At 42.3% G+C, this 25009-nt stretch overlaps 2 protein-coding genes and 1 long non-coding RNA gene across 3 annotated transcripts; all 3 read left to right on the top strand.

Annotated features, from left to right (window-relative positions):
• Positions 1 to 1133: 1133 nt before the first annotated feature.
• On the top strand, positions 1134 to 4389 carry LOC114434543 (protein BTG3-like). The gene is made up of 7 exons (XM_028403863.1): positions 1134 to 1262; positions 1626 to 1803; positions 1892 to 2029; positions 2205 to 2376; positions 2936 to 3087; positions 3242 to 3446; positions 4118 to 4389. Exons 2-7 carry the CDS (start codon positions 1631 to 1633, stop codon positions 4286 to 4288), a joined length of 1011 nt encoding a protein of 336 aa, XP_028259664.1. The 5' UTR covers positions 1134 to 1262; positions 1626 to 1630; the 3' UTR covers positions 4289 to 4389.
• Positions 4390 to 5436: 1047 nt separating this feature from the next.
• LOC114434564 (uncharacterized) lies at positions 5437 to 13682 on the top strand. The gene is made up of 3 exons (XR_003670497.1): positions 5437 to 5842; positions 12701 to 12872; positions 13374 to 13682. It is a non-coding gene; the product is annotated as an uncharacterized LOC114434564 (long non-coding RNA).
• Positions 13683 to 21092: 7410 nt separating this feature from the next.
• LOC114434533 (uncharacterized) lies at positions 21093 to 24788 on the top strand. The gene is made up of 7 exons (XM_028403852.1): positions 21093 to 21678; positions 22042 to 22219; positions 22308 to 22445; positions 22621 to 22792; positions 23346 to 23497; positions 23652 to 23856; positions 24528 to 24788. Exons 1-7 carry the CDS (start codon positions 21432 to 21434, stop codon positions 24696 to 24698), a joined length of 1263 nt encoding a protein of 420 aa, XP_028259653.1. The 5' UTR covers positions 21093 to 21431; the 3' UTR covers positions 24699 to 24788.
• Positions 24789 to 25009: the final 221 nt, after the last annotated feature.

Below are 25009 nucleotides of genomic sequence, written 5' to 3'. Positions count from 1 at the left end.
GATTGGTTTGTAGATAAATATTGATTTTTGAATTGAAAAATAATAGCTAACTGTTGCACATCAAAGCGCGTTGCTATGATGTGTCATAGCAACGCGCTTTGATGTGTCACACGGGCACATATATATATATATATATATATATAGAGCAGCTGAGAGTTTCTAAAGCTCATTGCAGCTGCAGCCTTCAGAGAGGTAAGACCACTTTTCGTTCTTGCTGAAACTTGATGTTACTGAGGACATTTACTTTGCTGACAGGGGGAGCTGTTCCTTAGTCACAATGTGTGTAGTTACGGTGTGACTTGCTGTAATGAACAAATGTAAAAACACTTCCTGTCTTAAACAGGATTTTCATCAGCTCTTTATTTTAGGGATGCACCGAAACTTTTCGGCCGAAAATGCATCCGCAGCACTAAAGCGTCTTCTAAGCAAATAGGTTGAGACGGACCGCGGAGTAAAAACATTGAAAAGTAAAAAGTACACTCGTCAGCACGCGTTTCACTGAGATCTGCACTTGATCGCGACGGTATTGATCCGCGTTATGATAATGAACGTTATGAAATGATCCAGGCCGCGTGGATGCGTAGAACCGCTTGGAATGAAATGTTTATTTATGCACTGGGCCTATTTAAATAAGATGTACACATAATGTACACATGAGTGGGGTCAAGCTAAGTTATTTTATTTTATATTGTGCATTGTTTGAATGTGCTAAACAAATATTTTCAATTGCTTTATGCTTTGAAACATTAATATTAGGTTGTGCATTTGCAGTGCCTTGATTTTAGTGAGGTTAGTACACAGGTATAGCTAGTCCTTGTGTACTCCATGTGTTTTGACTTGCCCTTAATTAGTATTGTATATTGTTGCATTGCTATATTCTTTCACTACACATGTTTATGGGCAAAAAACTTTTAATTTTAATTATTATAATAATGTTTGCTGGAATTAACTTCCATCAATCATTACAATAAATCTTCTAAACAGGCAATTGGAACAAAAATAGCTGCAAAGATCAATGGACACTCCGGTCTACAAACACCAAAAACAGAATATTAAAAATAAGATAAACAGGAGAGTCAAGCTGATGGTAATGTTACATGTTATGTTTTGCAGCAACACTGAGCAGAGCAGTGAACAAAGAAGCAACACGTGTTTGAAGTACAATAACTTCCAGGAGCACAGCGTAGCGCACGGACGAGAGACAAGACCGCAAGGGACGAGAACGACTGCTGTTTCACACACAGGACATCTCTGTCTTTACTGTGAGTAACACTTTAATTTAGATGTGTGTTTATTGTTTGTTTTGTTGTTGTTTTTTCACATTGTTATTTTCAGGCTTATGTTTTGGTCTTTGTTTTCCCCTATTATTTATATTCTGTCCCTTTAACTCAAACCTAATCTTAACATTTCATATATAAACCTTAAAATGACCTTCTTTGTTCGATAATGTTGGTTGTCAGCTGAAATGTCCGTCTGAGTTGTCTGTTCTGCACAGTGAGTGCTCAGGGAAGTGGTGTTTTTATTGCTACCATGAGAGTTTCTGCTCCTGCACACCCACTCTTAAACTTTGAGATAAATTTGTTAGCAACTTCAAGTGATGTTTTTTGTATGTTCTGTTTTTGCAGACATCATGAAGCGAGAAGTTGAAGCTGGAGTCGACTTCCTCAAGCGCCTGGCTATGATACATGGCAAGCTCGACAAAGTCAAAGCAGAATTGTTTGCAGAAAAGCTACAGAAGCTTTTATGTAAAAAATACCACAACCACTGGTACCCCGACTGTCCCAGCAAAGGCCAGGCTTATAGGTAAAAACCAGCAAATGATGAACACAGTGTAATGTAAACATTAAACTGAATGACATTAGAGAACACAATAACATTTTAACATCCGCAGATGCATCCGGATTAATAATGGAGTGCTCACTGACGAAGCTGTCCTAAAGGCATGCGAGGAGAGTAAGCTCACACCCAGAGACCTGGGACTTCCGGCTGAGGTCACGATCTGGATCGACCCCCTGGAGGTCTGTGCAAGGTGAGTCATTGGCTGAGCTGTTGGGGCAAAGAATGAACCACACACACACAGACTTTCAGTAAACGGGAGGCATTTCTCTGTCTAGCCAAAAAGAGTCAGTCACCTCCAACATGCTTTCTGTGAAAACACACAGGTTGTCAAAATGAGGTAATAATGATCTTCTCCCCTCTCACAGATCGAGAGAAAATGGCAGACCATTCACAGTAGCATGTTTTGATGAGGAAGAAGAGGAGGAGGAGGAAGGTGTACAGGGAGACCAGGATGACTCCTTAAACCTGTGCACATCAGACTACCAGTCGGCTACTTCCTCAGACTGTGGCTCGACTGCATACAGCAACACAGAGCAGGTGAGCAGATGAGGCAGTCTCATCTACACCTTCAGCAGCCACAAATGCTCACTAGGGCATAAATGTGTAGTAACCTGCAGTGCCAACCACAACCACACTTATGGCCACATAGAAACAGCTGGAGATATTTCTGCCTTGGAAGATGAAAAATATAGCATAGTGTATGTGTTTGTATATATATATATATATATATATATATATATATATATATATATATATATTAAAAACTAGGAAACACAGCATGACATCACAGGGGACAATGTAGTAGTTTGGAAGGAGAGTGAAAGTTTTTATGTAGCTAGCGCCCTCTTGTGGTAGTAAAGTATAGAACATGTAGAATCTGCTTGTTTTGCCTGGATTTGTCGGTTTATAAAATATGATCTTTTCCAAAAATAGTTGTGATAAACTACTTCATGGTTATCAGCTGAGCCAACTGTTTTAGTTTTGAATGTTTTTAGAAAACAAAGCGCCATCGGCTTCCTCTTATAGCAGCCATGTTTTAAAATCCTTACCATCCTGCTAACCTCTGGTTCTCCTCCCACTCTGTGTCTCTGCTCAGCTCCCCACCAGCCCCCAGTACTTCTACCCCTCAGCACCAGTTTGGCCCCAATACAACCAAGGTGTCCCGGTGTTCCTCCCCTCAGTGTGCGCCCCGCTGGCACCGCCACCTCAGACTCAGCAGGCCTGGGTCTACTACAGCTTGCCACAGCTGTAAGAATGAACCACACACACAGAGACATTTCAGTAAACGGGAGGCATTTCTCTGTCTAGCCAAGAATTATGAGTCAGTCACCTCCAATATGCTTTCTGTGAATACACACAGGTTGTCAAAATGAGGTAATAATGATCTTCTCCCCTCTCACAGATCGAGAGAAATAGGGGGACCAGGTGTACAGGGAGACCAGGATGACTCCTTAGACCTGTACACGTCAGACTACCACTCGGCTACTTCCTCAGACTGTGGCTCGACTGCATACAGCGACACAGAGGAGGAGGCCAAAGATGGTGAGACGGAGGCAGAGCAGGAGAAAGAAGAGGCAGAAGGCGACTTCTACTTAGTACCAAACGAGGTAAAATATGTCAGAAATATGGTACTTTTTTTCTCTTTTTTTGGAATGAGGAGCATCTGTTGGGACTTTACAGAATCTATGTTATAGTTTCATGTACCCTTTGATTACCAGTGTAGGCGAGGCAGTCTCATCTACACCTTCCAGCAGCCACAAATGCTCACTAGGGCATAACTATGTAGTAACCTGCAGTGCCAACCACAACCACAGATTCTTCCTGTTTGAGGAGGCTACTGAACTTTCTTTTAGATTATATTATTTGTGGCCACATAGAAACAGCTGGAGATATTTCTGCCTTGGAAAATGAAAAATATAGTATAGTGTGTGTGTATATATTAAAAACTAGGAAACACAGCATGACATCACTGGGGACAATGTAGTAGTTTGGAAGGAGAGTGAAAGTTTTTATGTAGCTAGCGCCCTCTTGTGGTAGTAAAGTATAGAACATGTAGAATCTGCTTGTTTTGCCTGGATTTGTCGGTTTATAAAATATGATCTTTTCCAAAAATAGTTGTGATAAACTACTTCATGGTTATCAGCTGAGCCAACTGTTTTAGTTTTGAATGTTTTTAGAAAACAAAGCGCCATCTGCTTCCTCTTATAGCAGCTATGTTTTAAAATCCTTACCATCCTGCTAACCTCTGGTTCTCCTCCCACTCTGTGTCTCTGCTCAGCTCCCCACCAGCCTCCAGTACTTCTTCCACTCAACACCAGTTTGGCCCCAATACAACCAAGGTGTCCCGGTGTTCCTCCCCTCAGTGTGCGCCCCGCTGGTACCGCCACCTCAGACTCAGCAGGCCTGGGTCTACTACAGCTTGCCACAGCCGTCTCCAGTTCGAAAATAAAATGTGTTCTGTTTTTCATTGAAATATTGCTCTAAAATTTTTAAGTTGTTAAAAGTGTTGTTTTGTTTTCGTAAATAAAATGTGTTCTATTTTTCATTGAAATATTGCTCGTTAAAATGTTTAATTTGTTAAAAGTGTTTTTTTGTTTGTTGTAAATAAAATGTGTTCTGTTAAAAAAAATCTACATTTGCAGCTTCGTCGTTTAAAGTATGAATATCTGCAGTTTATGCCACTTTGAAGTGTCTGTGCTCAGTTTGCTCTAGTCTGACCAGCCTTATCCAAACCTGTGCCTGTACTTAGAGGCGTTGATTCTGTGAATCTGTGGAAGCGCATCACGCATATGACGAGCCACACACACCCAGCACACACAAAGACTTCTTTTGACGCACAGTCTTAAAATAATAATTATAATTATTATTATTATTATTATAATTATGCAAATAAGAGTACATCTGCACACAAGCCCTCATCTGAACTGCAAAAGAGAAGCCAAGTTTGGCCACACTGGTATACAATGGGCTGCATAAAGTTTGATATATAAATGTTTGACCAGTCTTTTGAAAAGGTCACATTTCTATTCAATAATCCAATACCACAACCGCTATCAACAGCATTGATCCCAGCTAAATATTTGGTGAGTGCATGGAGAGTCTAAGATACAAGTTATAGATGTTGTATTGATTATGGTTGACTATTAAAGACCATCAGGTCATTGTAGGAGTGTAGGAACCTGCAGTGTAGTTTAGGTTAGATCTGTGGATGTGTTGTGATATCATTAAGTGCCATTAAAACAGGACACAGACAGTTGCTCCCAGATTTCCTGTGTGTTGCTTTATTTGTGGTGATCTAAAAAAGCTCAACTGCATTAAGGAAATGGACAACATTACAGAAAAGCTGTGTAGATTCCTTGAGGTGAAACTTTTATGAGCTTGGCTCATTATATGCCAATTTACCGGTACTTATTATATGAGGGATGATCCCCGGTTTAAGAGTATCCATGTTAAAGCCGGTGGACAGCTTATTGCAGGTATGATGCTAGCCTCCAGCTTTACTGTAAGAATGCAATAACGGGACGTGTTCCGGAGCCCCCTCACCATCTCTGTCTGTCCTGTGTCTTTCCTGTCTGACATCCCCCGCAGAGATTCCTTCCTGCGCGTTCACGTCTCCTGAATGCGCGGCAGCAGCGGTGGCTGAAGACAGCAGCGTCAGCCGCTCACGCAGTCCGCCGAACAAGAATCGTTATTTTTAGCGCCTGGTTCGTGTTGCAGTGTTTTTTTTCTCCATCTCAGCGCCACGTTGAGCAGCGAGAGCGCTACGCTACTGACCGAGCGTGGAGTTGCAGGTCAGTAGAAAGCGAGGAAGAAGATAACGGACCGAGAGCGTGGAGGGGAACACTTCCACTACCACACGGACAGCCGAGCAGCTTTAACCGTATCACTGCCGCCACAGTTTGGTTAAACGGCCTGCCCGGAGATGGCTAGCCCGCGGGAACAGGAGCAGCTGGAGCCGAACCATCCCGAACCAGCCTGTCAGGAGGCTCAAAAATGGATCGAGGTAAGAGATGGGACCGTCCGGGGCCCGCTGCCACAATACGGCAGGGACAGAAATGGGTCATACTGTCACATACTATGACCGGGTATAAAAATACACGGTCCTACAGCACCGGTGCGTCGTCACCTGTTGTGGGGACTATGCAGTGTCGGGTTACCGTGTGTGGACAACAGTTCTGCTGCATGCGGGAGCAGCCGTGCTAAAAGTTTTCATGCATGCTGCGCTCTTTAATGAAGCTTGAACAATAACCTTCAGCACTGTGGAGACTTTTAACGCCGCTCAGACTAGAAACATAACGATAAAATGTGCAGTAGCGTTCATGAACTGTCCGTCTGAGGAGCCTGGTTTCTACTCGTTAGCAGGAGAAACGCCCCCCTTTTCAGGCGCGAGGGGATTCCGGTTGCCATGGTTATGAAACCGGGCCAGCGTTCACGCACGAGATGCTACACTGTACCAACTCATCGCATCTGATGAGATTATCATGTGTGATTTGCTCCATCGCGTCCACCCTCATCTGACCGGCTGAAACGCCGCTCTCCATAAGCCTGAGCGGTGAATCATGATTTGCTGCGTTATGACCTATTTTTGCTTCCCCCGCAGCTCTGTCCCTGCTTTAGCCGCCATAGCTACCTGCCTGCTGCCAGAAACAACCTCAGACTGAAGAAAGAAATGTTTGGAGGCACAACTTAATGTTTCTTTTATGTCAAGGTTTTTGGCCTTAGCTTTAACACCTGGCTGTGCTTTCACAGGGCTTCTGTCTGTCCTTGCCAGTCCACTAGAAACACATACACATTTTTATTACAATGCAAACACAGTGTCCAAAAAAATGCACTAATATTACTGTTACTTGCTGTATTACAGCAAGCATGAAAATGAATCTTCACTGAGGTCCTACGGTTAGGAGTGGATGACACGCAGATTAAAGGCACAAAGCTACTTTTAGACATTTCCACCACACAAACACATCATTGTAACAGCCTTCCAATGAAAGTGATGGATGTGAGACGTCAAGAAGAAATGATCCCTATCATCAGATCAGAGTACAGAATATACAACACAACAGTGTGTCACATTTTGTGAAGCAGCTGAGTGAGGCAATGCTTTAAGCAGCATGGTTAGAGTGTTTTAGGTTTGACGAAGGCCATTGAAGACAAGTGAGAAGCCACCTTTCCCCTTTTTAATACACATATTTTATTTATAAAGATGGCATAGATTGTTTACTGACATGCTTTTAGGGACAGTCCTGAGTTTAGGGTGACTTTTCAGATGTCAACAGAACTATTGGCTGCACCAGGAACAGCAACACAATCTGCAGCAATGAAAATGTTTGAAAACATCTTATAGTGGAACAAACTAACCACACTGACCTAATGGTTGTTTAATAAGGTCTTTCTTCTAATAATTTATTTGAAATGTTTTATAATAACATTCCACTGAAGTGTATTGCACCCAATCAGTGTCTACAGATAAGACTAAAATCCAATCCAAGATTAAACATGCATCCAGTCAGGTTTTGAAATGCTTTGTTTAACAGAGTGGTTCCTAATCTGAGGTCAGGACACCCACAGAGCCCACAAGATAAGTCAGAGTGGTTGCATAATGATTAACTGGATAGGAAAGTAAAAGAACATGTTCTTCTAGGCATGTCTATCTATCTATCATGATCATTTTTAGAGGAGAGTCAATCCCGTCGCAGTTCAGATGTGTCTGTGTCCCACATACAGTATGTAAGACAATCAAAGTTATCAACATGTATAAAATGTCTTTTTCCATGTGTAGGAGCCTTATGAACCAGTTTATTGTAATGTGATTTGACATTGACATTTAAGACTAGTAATTTGGGTTTTGATATTATTTAAGTAAGAAGTAAGCAATGTGCATGATTATAATTAGGGATGTCCCGATCCGATGATCGGAAATCGGGCCCGATTACGTGATTTCAGACTCGATCGGAATCGGCTGTTACCTCCCGATCAGGACTCGGATATATATTTATTAGGACTCTCAAAGTTAACGCCTTCTGTGCAGGGTGGCTATGACTAGGCCTGTCACGATAAACAATAAATCAATTAATTGCACGATAAATTAAATGGGCTCGATAAGTTTTTCGGCCGTGATAAATTACATTTGCATGCTGGTTTGTTTTCCTCTCTTTCTCTCTCTCTCCCTCTCGCTGCCGAAGAGACTGGATGACAAAAGGCGTCACTCCGGTGCGTCGTAGCGTATAAAGACTTTATATGGCCCGTGGCTTCTGTCTTAAAATGTGTCAAATCAACAGGTAGTTCTTATTTTTTAACTCATTGTGTAACGTTTACGGGATGTTCTGAGCAGACCACGGTCAGCTCGCTGTCTGCGTCGCCACGGTGCGTCACAGCGCTGCAGGGCTTGGACGTTACAGCAACACAGGGAGCTGTGAAGCTGCACAACACCGTTTCAACACTTTGCCACAATTCACCACGACACTAAACATGCTCATGTATAGAACCTGCTCTCAGACAGAGTCCGTGTTGTACGAGTGAAGTTCTCTGCCTTCTCACTGGCGGCACTCGCTGCAGCGCCACCCAGTCTAGTCCTCTTGCCCAGTCCTCTTGTTCCATCTCTGCTGTCAGTTTCTATGTGTTTCTGTCTACATGGTGGCATTTATAAAATTCACTGCAGCTGTCTGCAGCGGCCTGATGCGCATACACACATGCAAACGCGTGCGCACACAAGCACATGTGCATACAGGTGAGCCCACTCCCAGAGAGTGGTGTTGTTTGGCTCTCTGTCGCTCATGACGTGCTAGTTGGTTTGACTTAACTCCATTGACTATGCTCAGATAAGCCATGGTAATAGGCCTACCACTACTCATAATGATAATATCAACATTAATATTAATATCATTAATAATAACAATAATAATAATAATAATGTTGATGATTGGGGCCTTTAAGTGTTAAATGTTCTTTAGAAATTAAAGTTTATTGATCTTATGGAGAATCTTGAAAGTATCGGATCGGGACTCGGTATCGGCAGATACTCAAAATCAAATGACTCGGACTCGGACTCAAAGGCAAAAAAACCTGATCGGGACATCCCTAATTATAATTCAGTCAAATTTATACGATTGTTATTAGTTACATGGTCAGAAGAAAATAGGGCGTGTAGGTTAACGAGAGGAAGGAGGGGCGGATGGCGTAGGAGTTAAGGAGATTCAGGTAGGAGTAGTGAGGCTATAGGAGCCAAGAGGAGCGCACGGTTTTCTGACCGTGTGGTGGGATGTGATACCGTGAGGTGAGTGTGAGAAAGTGGAGGATAAGACAAGCCAAGTTAAGTTTACGTTACATTTTTGTGGAGCTGGCAAGCAGCAAGTTAGTTTTTGGCTTTGTTGGATCCGTGTTTTGTTCATGAGTTTAATAAAAACAAGAGAAGAAATCACTGTGGAGGACACATCCTTTTTTTATACACGCGTAAGCCATAAGCTCCAGAGGAAGGTTTCACTGGAAAACCTAAACATTAGTCAGAAAACCTTAAGTCTTCCTTACGGTGAAAGAGGACCTGTGGAGCAGACACGGCTCGTGAGGAGAAGGACTGCTTTGGTGGGAAAAGAGAGCATCCCGGTAAGACGTCTGTGCAAGCTAGCACGATGGAAGAGGAGCTAGCGTGTGGAAAGAGGGAGCCGAAGATGACAGAGAAAGCTGTGGAGGAAAAGGTGCGTCGTTTAACCCAGTCGAGGAAGGCTAAGCTGGGTCATCTTACCAGCCAGGCTAATGATTTTGAATGGCTAATGGAAGATGATGCTAACGTAAACATAGTTAAACAGAAGTTACGTATTGACTATCAGGATTCTCTAGCCGAGTTTTGCAAGATAAATGATGCATTAGCAAATTTGCTATGTAAAGAGGAGCTGGAAATGGATCAGAGTTCACGGTTTGAGCCTTAGGCCCCGTTCACACTGGGGAAAAAATGTGGCTTAAGCAGGATTTGGCCGCATCCAGATCAATCCAGATGTGTTTTTTTCCGAGTGTGAACACCTCCAATCCGGCTGAATCCAGTTTGATTTCAAGCCGGCTAGATCAACCCTCGAGAGGTGGATCTAACGGGGCCTAAGTTACTGCGCGCTCGCGGAACTATGCAACAAGTGGAGATGTGGATACAGGCAGCAGAGGTTCGTGTCAACAAGCTAAAGAGTGTGATGCGGGCGTACACCCGACAGATAGTGTGTCGCTGGTTTCAGTTGCTAAAAGCTACCGGAGCAGACAACGTAGCTCAGCTGTTGGGAGTGACACATCCAGCGGGTCCAGCGCTTCCTCTGCACGGCTTAAGGCTGAGGTAGAGAGAGCAGCATTACTTGCAAAGGCTGCAGCTCTTAAGCAAAAGCAAGATCTGGAACGGCAAGAAGCCGAGCTGAAATAAAAAAGAGAGGCTTTGGATTTGCAAACTGCCATTGCAGCATCAGATGCAAAACTCAAAGTTTTGGAAAATTATGAGAGTGAACGCCTCTCACATATGAGTGAGTGCACATGGTGGAACTAGAGAGTTTGAGATGCAAGCCGTTATCTGTGAGTGAAAATCCAGTTAACAACATGGAGAAAAGACATGATGAAGTTAGGCCAGTGCAACCTCTGACTGCTGCGTTATCACAATCCAGCGGTGGCCTTCTAACAGACAACCATACTATGGAGTCTCTCTGCAATGTTATGGCACAACAGAATGGCATAACAGAGCTAATGATAAAGCAACAAAGAATGATGACATTGCCCAAGCTGGGCATTCCTACATTCAGTGGTGACCCTCTGGATTACCATTCCTTTGTTAGAGCCTTCGAACATGGAGTGGAATCTCGCACTGAAAGCTATAAAGACTGTCTCTATTATTTAGAACAGTTCATAGGTGGACAGCCAAGAGAGCTAATAAAGAGTTGCCTGCACATGAAGCCAGAAACGGGTTACCAAAGAGCCAAACAGCTACTCAAAGAGCACTTTGGAAACAACTACAAAATAGCAGTAGCCTACATGAACAAAGTGATGGACTGGGCATCTATCAGACCAGAAGATGCAGAGTCGCTTAATGCTTTCTCACTCTTCCTCACTGCCTGCTGCAACACCATGTCTGAGGTGAGTTACATGGAGGAACTGGATTTGAAGGCTATTGTAGCAAAGCTTCCTCAAGCTGCGAGAAAGGTGGAGAAATGTTGTATATGCCATACAAGAGGACTGTGACAGGAGAGTCAAGTTTAAGGATTTAGCTGAGTTTGTGCACAAACAAGCTAAAGTTGCTCTTCATCCAGTTTTTGGAGACATAAAGGATCATCCTACAGCTAAAACATCCTCAGCTAAACTGAACCACCACCAGGAGCGGAAAAAAGGCATAACCAGGAAGTCATTCACCACCAGTGCTGTGAAACTGGAAAAGAAAGATACAGGATGGGCTGAATTCTCAACTCCTGCCTCAACACGACCTGTCTCTTCTGCAAAGGTGAGCATGTCTTAGAGACTTGTAGCAAGCTTAAAGGCAAACCTCACAAAGAGAAATTGGAATTCTTGAGAAGCAAAGGACTTTGTTTTAGCTGTCTCAAGCATGGACACATGAGTAAAATGTGCAAGGCAAAGTTGAGCTGTGAGGAGTGTTCTTTAGTACATCCCACACTTCTGCACATAAAGAAGAAGGACACAGAGACTAATGAAACAAAAGGCACAGATAACACTAACAGCCAGACAGTTGCAAGTGCATTCCTTTGTGCTCATTCTAAGGCTCATGAACAGACTGGGGCCGGAGAAGATGACTGTATACTTGCAATAGTCCCGGTCCAAGTGAAGTCCAAGGTGGGGAGTGAGATACTTCAGACATATGCATTCCTGGACCCAGGCAGTTCAGCGACCGTTTGTACTGAGGCCTTGATGAATGACTTAAAGCTTAGCGGACGAAAGGCAAGCATGTTGCTAAAAACCATGAATGACGAGAAACCTGTCAGTACTTGCATGGTAGCTGGCCTGGAGGTCAGCAGTTTGTCTGATGACGAGTTTATAGGTCTGCCAAATGCTTTCACACACAAAACGATTCCTGTAGGAAAGGAAAATATACAAGGTCAAAGGGATCTAGAAAGGTGGCCTTACCTTCAAGGAATTGAACTGCCTGAGATTGAAGCTGATATTGGATTGCTCTTTGGAGCAAATCCACCGAAAGCCATGGAACCGTGTGAAGTGGTGCACAGCATTGGTCATGGGCCGTACGCTGTGAAGACCAAGCTTGGGTGGACCATCAACAGACCTCTGAGAGAAAGCTGCAGGGGCACAGGTGAAAGAAAACCTACCAAGACCATGGCAAATCGTATTTCGGTGGTTGGTTTAGAGAGCATGTGGCTTCAGCAGTTTCGATTGGATTTCCCAGAGGGAGGAAAACACGAGGAAGTGGAAATGTCCAAAGAGGACCATCAGTTCATGGATATGGTCACAGAATCTGTGAAATTAGTAGATGGATATTATGTTGTATGTTTGCCTGTGAAAGACAAGATGGGAAACATGCAAAACAACCGAACGATGGCTGAGCAGCGAACACAAAGTTTGTCCCACCAGCCCCCAGTACTTCTACCACTCAACACCAGTTTGTTACCCATACAACCAAGGTATCCCGGTGTTCCTCCCCGCAGTGTGCGACCCCCCCCAGCACCACCACCTCAGACTCAGCAGGCCTTGGGCTACTACAGCTTGCCACAGCTGTAAGAATGAACCACACACACAGACGTTTCAGTAAACGGGAGGCATTTCTCTGTCTAGCCAAGAATTATGAGTCCGTCACCTCCAATATGCTTTCTGTGAAACCACATGTGAAAACACACAGGTTGTCAAAATGAGGTAATAATGATCTTCTCCCCTCTCACAGATTGAGAGAAAATGGCGGATCATTCACAGTAGAATGGTTTGACGAGGAAGAAGAGGAGGAGGAGGAAGGTGTACAGGGAGACCAGGATGACTCCTTAAACCTGTACACATCAGACTACCACTCAGCTACTTCCTCAGACTGTGGCTCTACTGCATACAGCGACACAGAGCAGGTGAGCAGATGAGGCAGTCTCATCTACACCTTCCAGCAGCCACAAATGCTCACTAGGGCATAACTATGTAGTAACCTGCAGTGCCAACCACAGATTCTTCCTGTTTGAGGAGGCTACTGAACTTTCTTTTATGAAAAATATAGTATAGTGTGTGCATATATATTAAAAACTAGGAAACACAGCATGACATCACTGGGGACAATGTAGTAGTTTGGAAAGAGCATGAACGTGTTTATGTAGCTAGCACCATCTTGTGGTAGTAAAGTATAGAACATGTAGAATCTGCTTGTTTTGCCTGGATTTGTCGGTTTATATAATACGATCTTTTCCAAAAATAGTTGTGATAAACTACTTCATGGTTATCAGCTGAGCCAACTGTTTTAGGTTTGAATGTTTTTAGAAAACAAAGCGCCATCTGCTTCCTCTTATAGCAGCCATGTTTAAAAATCCTTACCATCCTGCTAACCTCTGGTTCTCCTCCCACTCTGTGTCTCTGCTCAGCTCCCCACCAGCCTCCAGTACTTCTACCACTCAACACCAGTTTGGCCCCAGTACAGTTTGGCGCCACCTCAGACTCAGCAGGTCTTTGGCTACTACAGCACATCTTGACACAGCCGTCTCCAGAGTTGATCCTGCCTCAGGCCTTCCTGCAGCCATCAGGACCTGAAGAGTTAGGTTTTTAATCTACTGTAGCTAGAGTACCTATATCTCTATATTAAGATTTTTTTACTGAACTGCTTGTAAATAGTTTGACACACACTTTCAAACCTTACTATTTCAGTTGTGATTTATTTTGCCACCAGTCGATGGCACTCATGTCACACCTGTTATGAAATGTGATGTTTTTAATTTGTTAAAAGTGTTGTTTGGTTTTGTAAATAAAATGTGTTCTGTTAAAAAAATCTACAATTGCAGCTTCGTCGTTTAAAGTATGAATATTTATCTTCCAATGAATTTGCCAAAGTGATGGATGTGAGACGTCAAGAAGAAATGATCCCCATCATCAGATCAGAGTACAGAGTATACAACACAACAGTGTGACCACACTGACCTAATGGTTGTTTAATAACGTCTTTCTTCTAATACTTTTTTTGAGAAGAAGTTGGATTCTTAGTGTCAGGGGGCACAAACATGATCCACTGAGCAGTTTCCCTCTCACCCTCTGCCCTCTCCTCTACTCTCCTTAGTCTGGCTCATACTGGTAATATCGTCTCATAATCTGTGTTTATTGTCTTCCTCATAGTTTTGTGCCTCTCTCTTGCTCTCACTCTGCAGGTCTCAAGACCTGCATACTGACCTGCAGTCTGACGATATATATAGATATCCATTATAATATAATCACTGTTTGATCTTGCTTGTCATGTTTGCTCTGTACTGTATCATGTTTACTGCATGTTTGCTCCTCTCTCTCTCCTTCATCCTCTCTGTCCTGTCTCCCTCTTCTTCTCCTCCTCTACCCGGCTGACTAGCAGCAGGACTGGTTCTTCCTTAAGTTGACCGGTCCTGCTCAAGGTTTCTTCCTCTTAAAGGGATTTTTTTCCCTGCCACGGTGCTCTTAGGGGGGTTCGGGTTCTGGGTCTGGTTCTGGGTTTTAGAGGCCACAGGAGAGTCAATCCCGTCCCAGTTCAGATGTCTGTGTCCCACATACAGTATGTAAGATAATCAAAGTTATCAACATGTATAAAATCTCTTTTTCCATGGAGAATAATGACCCATTTAGTTGAAATATGAATATGCACTGATAATCTTCTAGCAGGATTGAAACAGTTAACAGCTGTTGATAAAGTTGGATCTTTCATAACCTGAAGTCATTCCTTGTGTAAATTTCAGTGCTCCTGTACTGTTGAGTTTGTGTTAATCTAAGTAGATGTTGTATGCCCATGTTACCGTACCTTACATTATATTACCTAAATCACTGGCGTTGTGATATTTAATTTGTAATGGCGGCTTTGTGCTTGTTAGAAATGCTGAGTCAGCCAGTTTGTGGGCATGGGAGCCACCTAGTGGTTATTTAGCAGAATGTTCAGCAATCGGCTAACTTTTAATATTGAAAATACCATAGGGAAAAGTTTGAAATTTGTGCCATTGCGTTATAGTTTGTTTATGAAATGTGATTGGGTCCCCCCCCACTCCAGGCAATCTGTGATGCCCACAATGAGGTTGCAGCACAGGGCCAATGTCGGGTAAGCCACCACATCAGCATCTGTTAATGGAAACACTGTGATCTTACAAATGTTCCACTCAGCACATATTAAAAATACTTTGTACTCATATGCCTCATGGACGCCTCCCTGGGGAGGGGCATGTCCCATTGGGAGGAGGCCCCGGGGAGAGACAGTCTCTCAGCTGGCCTTTGAACGCGTCGGGATTCCCCCAGAGGAGCTGGGGGAAGTGTCTGGTGAGAGGGAAGTCTGGGTGTCCCTGCTAAGACTGCTGCCCCCGCGACCCGGCCCCGGATAAGCGGTTGACGATGGATGGATGGAATAATTGATTCATTGTTCAGAGCAGGCTTGCTGCCTTTTGATTGGTGTTGTTGGTTGACATTCTGACATTCCTGAGGTTTTTTAAGGATGTTTGAATTTAATGTGATAGAGGATCACGGTCCTTATCTTTATTAGGTTCACTGCTGTTCTGAAAAATTAGGAAATGCACTTTATTTGGGAATGCCTTTTCAATCAATCCACAAATCTTTACTTACAATATTGATAAGGTGGTTCTATATGTTGGTTATTGTTGTGCAGTGCAGCGTGATTAGTACGTCTAGAAGGTGTTTACCTGTTTGCACTTTTCAAAACCTATGTTGCTGTAGCTATACTGTTAAAGCAGCTGTGGGAACTCAATAAAGCAGCAAAAATCTTTTTTTAAGTTCATGTTAAATGTGTTAAAACATAAGAAGAAGAAATAATAATTTAGTTAAAATGAGCTATTGTTTAATTTCTTACTTTATTTGAATGTTTATTTACAAAGCAAAGAGCAGAGGTCACATGGCCGGAAGTTAATTTACACCAAGGTATTATGGGTATGCTAACATGAATGCAATGTGATGCACGTTCTGAGAGAAAGCATATTCTACATGTGGTTCGACAGGCGCACACGTTTTCATGGTGTCAAAGACGGTGTCGGTTGTTTGGTTTTGAGGAGAGTGGAATAAAACCCTAAAAACATCTGTACGATGCATGGCCAATATTTATTCAAACCAGTGTAGCTACACAGCCTATAAACTTACTAGTGTCTTCTGCTGTGTTTGTTAGGAGAAAGTAGTCTTGAGCTTGCAGGGTAATCTTTATTCTAAGCCCTATTAAAATATTCTAGAGCTGCAATGACAATTTTCTGTTATTTTAATCTTAAACTCGACCTCTTTTCTTGCACCAGGATTAATGCTTGGTAACATCTGTACTGCTACTCTGTATCTAGCCAGCATCCCAAGTGAGACTCTTTGTCACATAAGGTGATGAAGTGGTTTAATGTCCCGTAGCTCTCAGCTTGGCTGCTTTCTAGCTATAAAAGGCTGAAACATGAGAAGAAGTGTTGTCAATACACAAGCAGTAATCCTAAAGCGGAGGGATCCTCCTCCTCTAACCACTCCTTCTGTGCAAACACATCAGCTAATAGCACTACACAATCCACTACTTTTCCTTTAATGCAAAGCTACAGGAACTTCAGGGGTGGTATATGTGAAGGAAAAGTTGGTTGTCCTGATGATAACATCCCCCATATCCAAAATGTCCAGAATGACAGACAAACAGCACAGGTTACAATGCTGACGCCTCAAATCACACTTAACATGTGTTGAGAAAGATGGCACTGACCAATATTTTACCCATAGACACTCAGCAGAACTCTCACAAAATGCATCTGTCTATCTAGACAGACAGATAGAATGGGTTCAACTAGCAGAGCATGCGCGGGAGATCACCCTCTGACCTGACCGTCGTCCATCTTTTTCTGCCTCTGCTTCAGTCAACAAGAGGGCATCGCGGGTTCAGCTCCTACTGTGGGTAAGTTTTTAGTCTTCTTTTCAGTAGGCTAAATACCTTCCTGTGCAGTAAGGCGAATGCCTTAACGTAAATGAACATGTGACATGTGTGACAACGTTAAGAAGACATTTTGAGTCATTGTTCAAGTCAAAGTTCACGGGCGCTACAAGCAGCTAAGCTCATGTTAGCATTCGTTGTTGCTAACGTCGGTGGTTGCTTCTGATTTGTTCGTCACATTAGACTTGTTATATTGCTTTCAGAGGTAAGCGGTAATGGCTAACAGTGTAGCTACGTGGATTGTTCTTAACAGGCATGTTGAGTTCATATTTAACACGTGAGAGCCCAGCTCCTCGCCAGCTAACTTTCACAACAAGTGTTAACGACAGTGGCATTGTACCTCCCAAAAGTAGGGGGGAACACAAGAGCAATGTTCCCATTAACCCTCTGGGCATCCTAGGGCCCAAACGTGTACATTTTGCTCTTTTTTGTATTTTGGTTCTCAATATATCCGTCAGTTTAAAGGCTAAATGTACAAAACTTGGCCAGGAATATTTTTTATGATTATTTACAAAAATCAATTGTCCCCACTTTCGCAAGGTGTACACAATGGGAGATAAACATTTTTGTTACGTTCGGCACCCTTAGGTACACGTTTGGCCAATTGACTCCCATTATATCAGTGCATGTGTGCACGCGTGTGTGCACATGTGTGTGCGTGCACGTAAATTCAAATGATGAAAAGATAGATCATACAGAGGGTCCGTTCTCCTATTGGATGTGTGCACCATGTTTATGTAGGTGCATCTTTGAAGTCTAGAAGAACATTGTACAGTTTTTTCTGGCCAGTCATGCCACCACGAGCAACCATGAAGAGGAGATTAAATTTTGAAGAGGCACTTGCTGCCATTTTGAGGTCCCCCAAGGCCACTGATGAAAACACATCATCCTCTGACAGCCAGGAAGTATCCGCATAGGAATTTTGTCCAGAGGAGGACCTTGACAGCACCACTGGGGAGGAAGAGGGAGAAGAAGAGCAAGAGGAGGAAGAGGAAGAGGAGGAAGAGGAAGAAGAACAAGCAGAGGAAATGGATGACAGCAACTGGAGATTTCACTGGAGTTCCAAAAATGGTAAAGTGATAAGGGTGTAGATTTGCGTTTGACATTGGTGGGGGCCTAAGATTCCAATGAAATTTAACCCTTCCTGCACCCAATGAGAATCTGTTATTGTTTAGGAGGTGATCAAATTATTGGTGGGGACATGCCCCCTCCGTCCATGCTACTACACCCTTGCAAAGTGATGCTCCCACTAATGAACAAAGGTGTCTATTTGTCACATTTTGCTCTGAGGTCTGGATGATCAGCAGCCTCTATAGAGTGCCTTTAACCTTTTGTTTTCCTGAGGACATGCATTGACACTTTGTGCTTCCAGTGTGGAGCTACTGTGCCAAATGCGGGGCCCATGTCTGCAAAATGCATCATGATGCACCACCGTGCCGCCGCAGAGGACTGCAAGAGGACAGCAAGAAGATTCCTGGTTCCATTCTGACTGGGGTGGCGATTCTGTGTGGAATTTGCATGTTCTCCCTGTGCCTGAGTGGGTTCTCTCCGGGTACTCAGGCTTCCTCCACATTCTAAAGACAAGTTAGGTTAATTGGTCACTCTAAACTGCCTGTAGGTATGAGTGTGAGTGTGAATGGTTGTTTGTCTGTGTTGCCCTGTGATGGACTGGTGCCCTGCGATGGACTGGTGACCTGTGCAGGGTCACCAGATAAAGTTAGCTGGGATAGGCTCCAAACCCCCCCCTACATATACATAAAAAACTTTATATCTATGGATAGGTCTGACATTGCTAAAAAGAAATAAAAAAAAAATAAAAAAAAATATTTATATATGGCATTGTTATAGCACTTTTAATGTGAGGTACACGTTTGGGCCCTAGGGGTCCGAGTGTGAGTTTTTTGAATAATGGCTTATTACTGCAATAATAATAATGCATCAAAATCAATTTTTTTTTATCAATTATTGACTTAGTCAAGGCTGTAAATTCCTCATATCAAGTGACTTACCTGGCACCTCAGTTTTTAAAAATCTTGCATATTTTCAGTTGTTCTGTTTATGAATTACATATTTGTATGACAAAAATAACACAAAAACATAAAACATATAGAAAATTGTATATCTATGGATAGGTCTGACATTGCTGAAAAGAAATGAAAAAAAAAAGAAAAACAAATATGTATATATGGCATTGTTATAGCACTTTTAAGAGAGGTACACGTTTGGGCCCTAGGGGTCCGAGTGTGAGTTTTTTGAATAATGGCTTATTACTGCAATAATAATAATGCATCAAAATCAATTTTTTTTTTATCAATTATTGACTTAGTCAAGGCTGTAAATTCCTCATATCAGTTTAAAAATCTTGCATATTTTCAGTTTTACTGTTTATGAATTATATGTTTTTTATGACAAAAATAACACAAAAACATACAAAAATATAGAAAATTGTATATCTATGGATAGGTCTGACATTGCTGAAAAGAAATGAAAAAAAATGTAAAAAAAAATATTTATATAGCACTTTTAAGAGAGGTACACATTTGGGCCCTAGGGGTCCGAACGTAGCCAAAATCGAAGGGCCCAGTTCTTTAAGCAGCCGCTGTCACTGTCTGGCTGTTTGCTTGTAAATGATTCAAACAACTGTTGCTGCAATAAGGACACGTCCCTCGTTCCTCGTGTTAAGTTAGTTATTTCTCCTAAATTGTCAAATAAAACAATGGAATTAGTGAAAATAACAGCATTGTAATGTTGGTGGTCTATTATGACACATCAAAGCAACGCGCTTTGATGTGTCACACGGGCACATATATATATATATATATATAGAGCAGCTGAGAGTTCCTAAAGCTCATTGCAGCTGCAGCCTTCAGAGAGGTAAGACCACTTTTCGTTCTTGCTGAAACTTGATGTTACTGAGGACATTTACTTTGCTGACAGGGGGAGCTGTTCCTTAGTCACAATGTGTGTAGTTACGGTGTGACTTGCTGTAATGAACAAATGTAAAAACACTTCCTGTCTTAAACAGGATTTTCATCAGCTCTTCTTTAGTTGTTACCTGTGTGTCACGTGTGTGTGTAACATGAGCAGCTTTTGTAGTTTTTACTGTCTGTAGTTTTCATGGCTGTTGTTGTAGTTTTTTCTGATCTAGTTTTGTAGTTTGTATTTTTTGTAGTTTTTACTGCCACTTGAGGGGAATCTTTCAGAAAGAGGGACACGCACAGTCTTTTAGATGTGTGACCCTCGACGTTTATTGTGCAGTAAACATGATTTAATGTGTGTTACCTGCTGCTGTTGATCTTATGAGCAGTTTAAACGTGGAAAATGACTCCTCCCTCTTTACATTGAGGAACATGCTCTGTGTGTTTGTGGCACATTTAGCAGCCGTGCATGTTGTCATTGTTGTAAAATAATGATTTTAGATGTGCAACATGATATGTCAGATGTTATACTCGGAGCACATATTAGCTGTTTCTGACTTAACGGTGTTGACACAAAGAATATCATCAAGCTGATTGGTTTGTAGATAAATATTGATTTTTGAATTGAAAAATAATAGCTAACTGTTGCACATCAAAGCGCGTTGCTATGATGTGTCATAGCAACGCGCTTTGATGTGTCACACGGGCACATATATATATATATATATATATATAGAGCAGCTGAGAGTTTCTAAAGCTCATTGCAGCTGCAGCCTTCAGAGAGGTAAGACCACTTTTCGTTCTTGCTGAAACTTGATGTTACTGAGGACATTTACTTTGCTGACAGGGGGAGCTGTTCCTTAGTCACAATGTGTGTAGTTACGGTGTGACTTGCTGTAATGAACAAATGTAAAAACACTTCCTGTCTTAAACAGGATTTTCATCAGCTCTTTATTTTAGGGATGCACCGAAACTTTTCGGCCGAAAATGCATCCGCAGCACTAAAGCGTCTTCTAAGCAAATAGGTTGAGACGGACCGCGGAGTAAAAACATTGAAAAGTAAAAAGTACACTCTTCAGCACGCGTTTCACTGAGATCTGCACTTGATCGCGACGGTATTGATCCGCGTTATGATAATGAACGTTATGAAATGATCCAGGCCGCGTGGATGCGTAGAACCGCTTGGAATGAAATGTTTATTTATGCACTGGGCCTATTTAAATAAGATGTACACATAATGTACACATGAGTGGGGTCAAGCTAAGTTATTTTATTTTATATTGTGCATTGTTTGAATGTGCTAAACAAATATTTTCAATTGCTTTATGCTTTGAAACATTAATATTAGGTTGTGCATTTGCAGTGCCTTGATTTTAGTGAGGTTAGTACACAGGTATAGCTAGTCCTTGTGTACTCCATGTGTTTTGACTTGCCCTTAATTAGTATTGTATATTGTTGCATTGCTATATTCTTTCACTACACATGTTTATGGGCAAAAAACTTTTAATTTTAATTATTATAATAATGTTTGCTGGAATTAACTTCCATCAATCATTACAATAAATCTTCTAAACAGGCAATTGGAACAAAAATAGCTGCAAAGATCAATGGACACTCCGGTCTACAAACACCAAAAACAGAATATTAAAAATAAGATAAACAGGAGAGTCAAGCTGATGGTAATGTTACATGTTATGTTTTGCAGCAACACTGAGCAGAGCAGTGAACAAGGAAGCAACACGTGTTTGAAGTACAATAACTTCCAGGAGCACAGCGTAGCGCACGGACGAGAGACAAGACCGCAAGGGACGAGAACGACTGCTGTTTCACACACAGGACATCTCTGTCTTTACTGTGAGTAACACTTTAATTTAGATGTGTGTTTATTGTTTGTTTTGTTGTTGTTTTTTCACATTGTTATTTTCAGGCTTATGTTTTGGTCTTTGTTTTCCCCTATTATTTATATTCTGTCCCTTTAACTCAAACCTAATCTTAACATTTCATATATAAACCTTAAAATGACCTTCTTTGTTCGATAATGTTGGTTGTCAGCTGAAATGTCCGTCTGAGTTGTCTGTTCTGCACAGTGAGTGCTCAGGGAAGTGGTGTTTTTATTGCTACCATGAGAGTTTCTGCTCCTGCACACCCACTCTTAAACTTTGAGATAAATTTGTTAGCAACTTCAAGTGATGTTTTTTGTATGTTCTGTTTTTGCAGACATCATGAAGCGAGAAGTTGAAGCTGGAGTCGACTTCCTCAAGCGCCTGGCTATGATACATGGCAAGCTCGACAAAGTCAAAGCAGAATTGTTTGCAGAAAAGCTACAGAAGCTTTTATGTAAAAAATACCACAACCACTGGTACCCCGACTGTCCCAGCAAAGGCCAGGCTTATAGGTAAAAACCAGCAAATGATGAACACAGTGTAATGTAAACATTAAACTGAATGACATTAGAGAACACAATAACATTTTAACATCCGCAGATGCATCCGGATTAATAATGGAGTGCTCACTGACGAAGCTGTCCTAAAGGCATGCGAGGAGAGTAAGCTCACACCCAGAGACCTGGGACTTCCGGCTGAGGTCACGATCTGGATCGACCCCCTGGAGGTCTGTGCAAGGTGAGTCATTGGCTGAGCTGTTGGGGCAAAGAATGAACCACACACACACAGACTTTCAGTAAACGGGAGGCATTTCTCTGTCTAGCCAAAAAGAGTCAGTCACCTCCAACATGCTTTCTGTGAAAACACACAGGTTGTCAAAATGAGGTAATAATGATCTTCTCCCCTCTCACAGATCGAGAGAAAATGGCAGACCATTCACAGTAGCATGTTTTGATGAGGAAGAAGAGGAGGAGGAGGAAGGTGTACAGGGAGACCAGGATGACTCCTTAAACCTGTGCACATCAGACTACCAGTCGGCTACTTCCTCAGACTGTGGCTCGACTGCATACAGCAACACAGAGCAGGTGAGCAGATGAGGCAGTCTCATCTACACCTTCAGCAGCCACAAATGCTCACTAGGGCATAAATGTGTAGTAACCTGCAGTGCCAACCACAACCACACTTATGGCCACATAGAAACAGCTGGAGATATTTCTGCCTTGGAAGATGAAAAATATAGCATAGTGTATGTGTTTGTATATATATATATATATATATATATATATATATATATATATATTAAAAACTAGGAAACACAGCATGACATCACAGGGGACAATGTAGTAGTTTGGAAGGAGAGTGAAAGTTTTTATGTAGCTAGCGCCCTCTTGTGGTAGTAAAGTATAGAACATGTAGAATCTGCTTGTTTTGCCTGGATTTGTCGGTTTATAAAATATGATCTTTTCCAAAAATAGTTGTGATAAACTACTTCATGGTTATCAGCTGAGCCAACTGTTTTAGTTTTGAATGTTTTTAGAAAACAAAGCGCCATCGGCTTCCTCTTATAGCAGCCATGTTTTAAAATCCTTACCATCCTGCTAACCTCTGGTTCTCCTCCCACTCTGTGTCTCTGCTCAGCTCCCCACCAGCCCCCAGTACTTCTACCCCTCAGCACCAGTTTGGCCCCAATACAACCAAGGTGTCCCGGTGTTCCTCCCCTCAGTGTGCGCCCCGCTGGCACCGCCACCTCAGACTCAGCAGGCCTGGGTCTACTACAGCTTGCCACAGCTGTAAGAATGAACCACACACACAGAGACATTTCAGTAAACGGGAGGCATTTCTCTGTCTAGCCAAGAATTATGAGTCAGTCACCTCCAATATGCTTTCTGTGAATACACACAGGTTGTCAAAATGAGGTAATAATGATCTTCTCCCCTCTCACAGATCGAGAGAAATAGGGGGACCAGGTGTACAGGGAGACCAGGATGACTCCTTAGACCTGTACACGTCAGACTACCACTCGGCTACTTCCTCAGTCTGTGGCTCGACTGCATACAGCGACACAGAGGAGGAGGCCAAAGATGGTGAGACGGAGGCAGAGCAGGAGAAAGAAGAGGCAGAAGGCAACTTCTACTTAGTACCAAACGAGGTAAAATATGTCAGAAATATGGTACTTTTTTTCTCTTTTTTTGGAATGAGGAGCATCTGTTGGGACTTTACAGAATCTATGTTATAGTTTCATGTACCCTTTGATTACCAGTGTAGGCGAGGCAGTCTCATCTACACCTTCCAGCAGCCACAAATGCTCACTAGGGCATAACTATGTAGTAACCTGCAGTGCCAACCACAACCACAGATTCTTCCTGTTTGAGGAGGCTACTGAACTTTCTTTTAGATTATATTATTTGTGGCCACATAGAAACAGCTGGAGATATTTCTACCTTGGAAGATGAAAAATATAGTATAGTGTGTGTGTATATATTAAAAACTAGGAAACACAGCATGACATCACTGGGGACAATGTAGTAGTTTGGAAGGAGAGTGAAAGTTTTTATGTAGCTAGCGCCCTCTTGTGGTAGTAAAGTATAGAACATGTAGAATCTGCTTGTTTTGCCTGGATTTGTCGGTTTATAAAATATGATCTTTTCCAAAAATAGTTGTGATAAACTACTTCATGGTTATCAGCTGAGCCAACTGTTTTAGTTTTGAATGTTTTTAGAAAACAAAGCGCCATCTGCTTCCTCTTATAGCAGCTATGTTTTAAAATCCTTACCATCCTGCTAACCTCTGGTTCTCCTCCCACTCTGTGTCTCTGCTCAGCTCCCCACCAGCCTCCAGTACTTCTTCCACTCAACACCAGTTTGGCCCCAATACAACCAAGGTGTCCCGGTGTTCCTCCCCTCAGTGTGCGCCCCGCTGGTACCGCCACCTCAGACTCAGCAGGCCTGGGTCTACTACAGCTTGCCACAGCCGTCTCCAGTTCGAAAATAAAATGTGTTCTGTTTTTCATTGAAATATTGCTCTAAAATTTTTAAGTTGTTAAAAGTGTTGTTTTGTTTTCGTAAATAAAATGTGTTCTATTTTTCATTGAAATATTGCTCGTTAAAATGTTTAATTTGTTAAAAGTGTTTTTTTGTTTGTTGTAAATAAAATGTGTTCTGTTAAAAAAAATCTACATTTGCAGCTTCGTCGTTTAAAGTATGAATATCTGCAGTTTATGCCACTTTGAAGTGTCTGTGCTCAGTTTGCTCTAGTCTGACCAGCCTTATCCAAACCTGTGCCTGTACTTAGAGGCGTTGATT

Source organism: Parambassis ranga, chromosome 1, assembly GCF_900634625.1.
Source record: "Parambassis ranga chromosome 1, fParRan2.1, whole genome shotgun sequence".
In the NCBI taxonomy this organism is placed as follows: domain Eukaryota; kingdom Metazoa; phylum Chordata; class Actinopteri; family Ambassidae; genus Parambassis; species Parambassis ranga.
The sequence above is the reverse complement of the archived record's forward strand: the minus strand, read 5'-3'. Positions and strand labels throughout refer to the sequence as shown.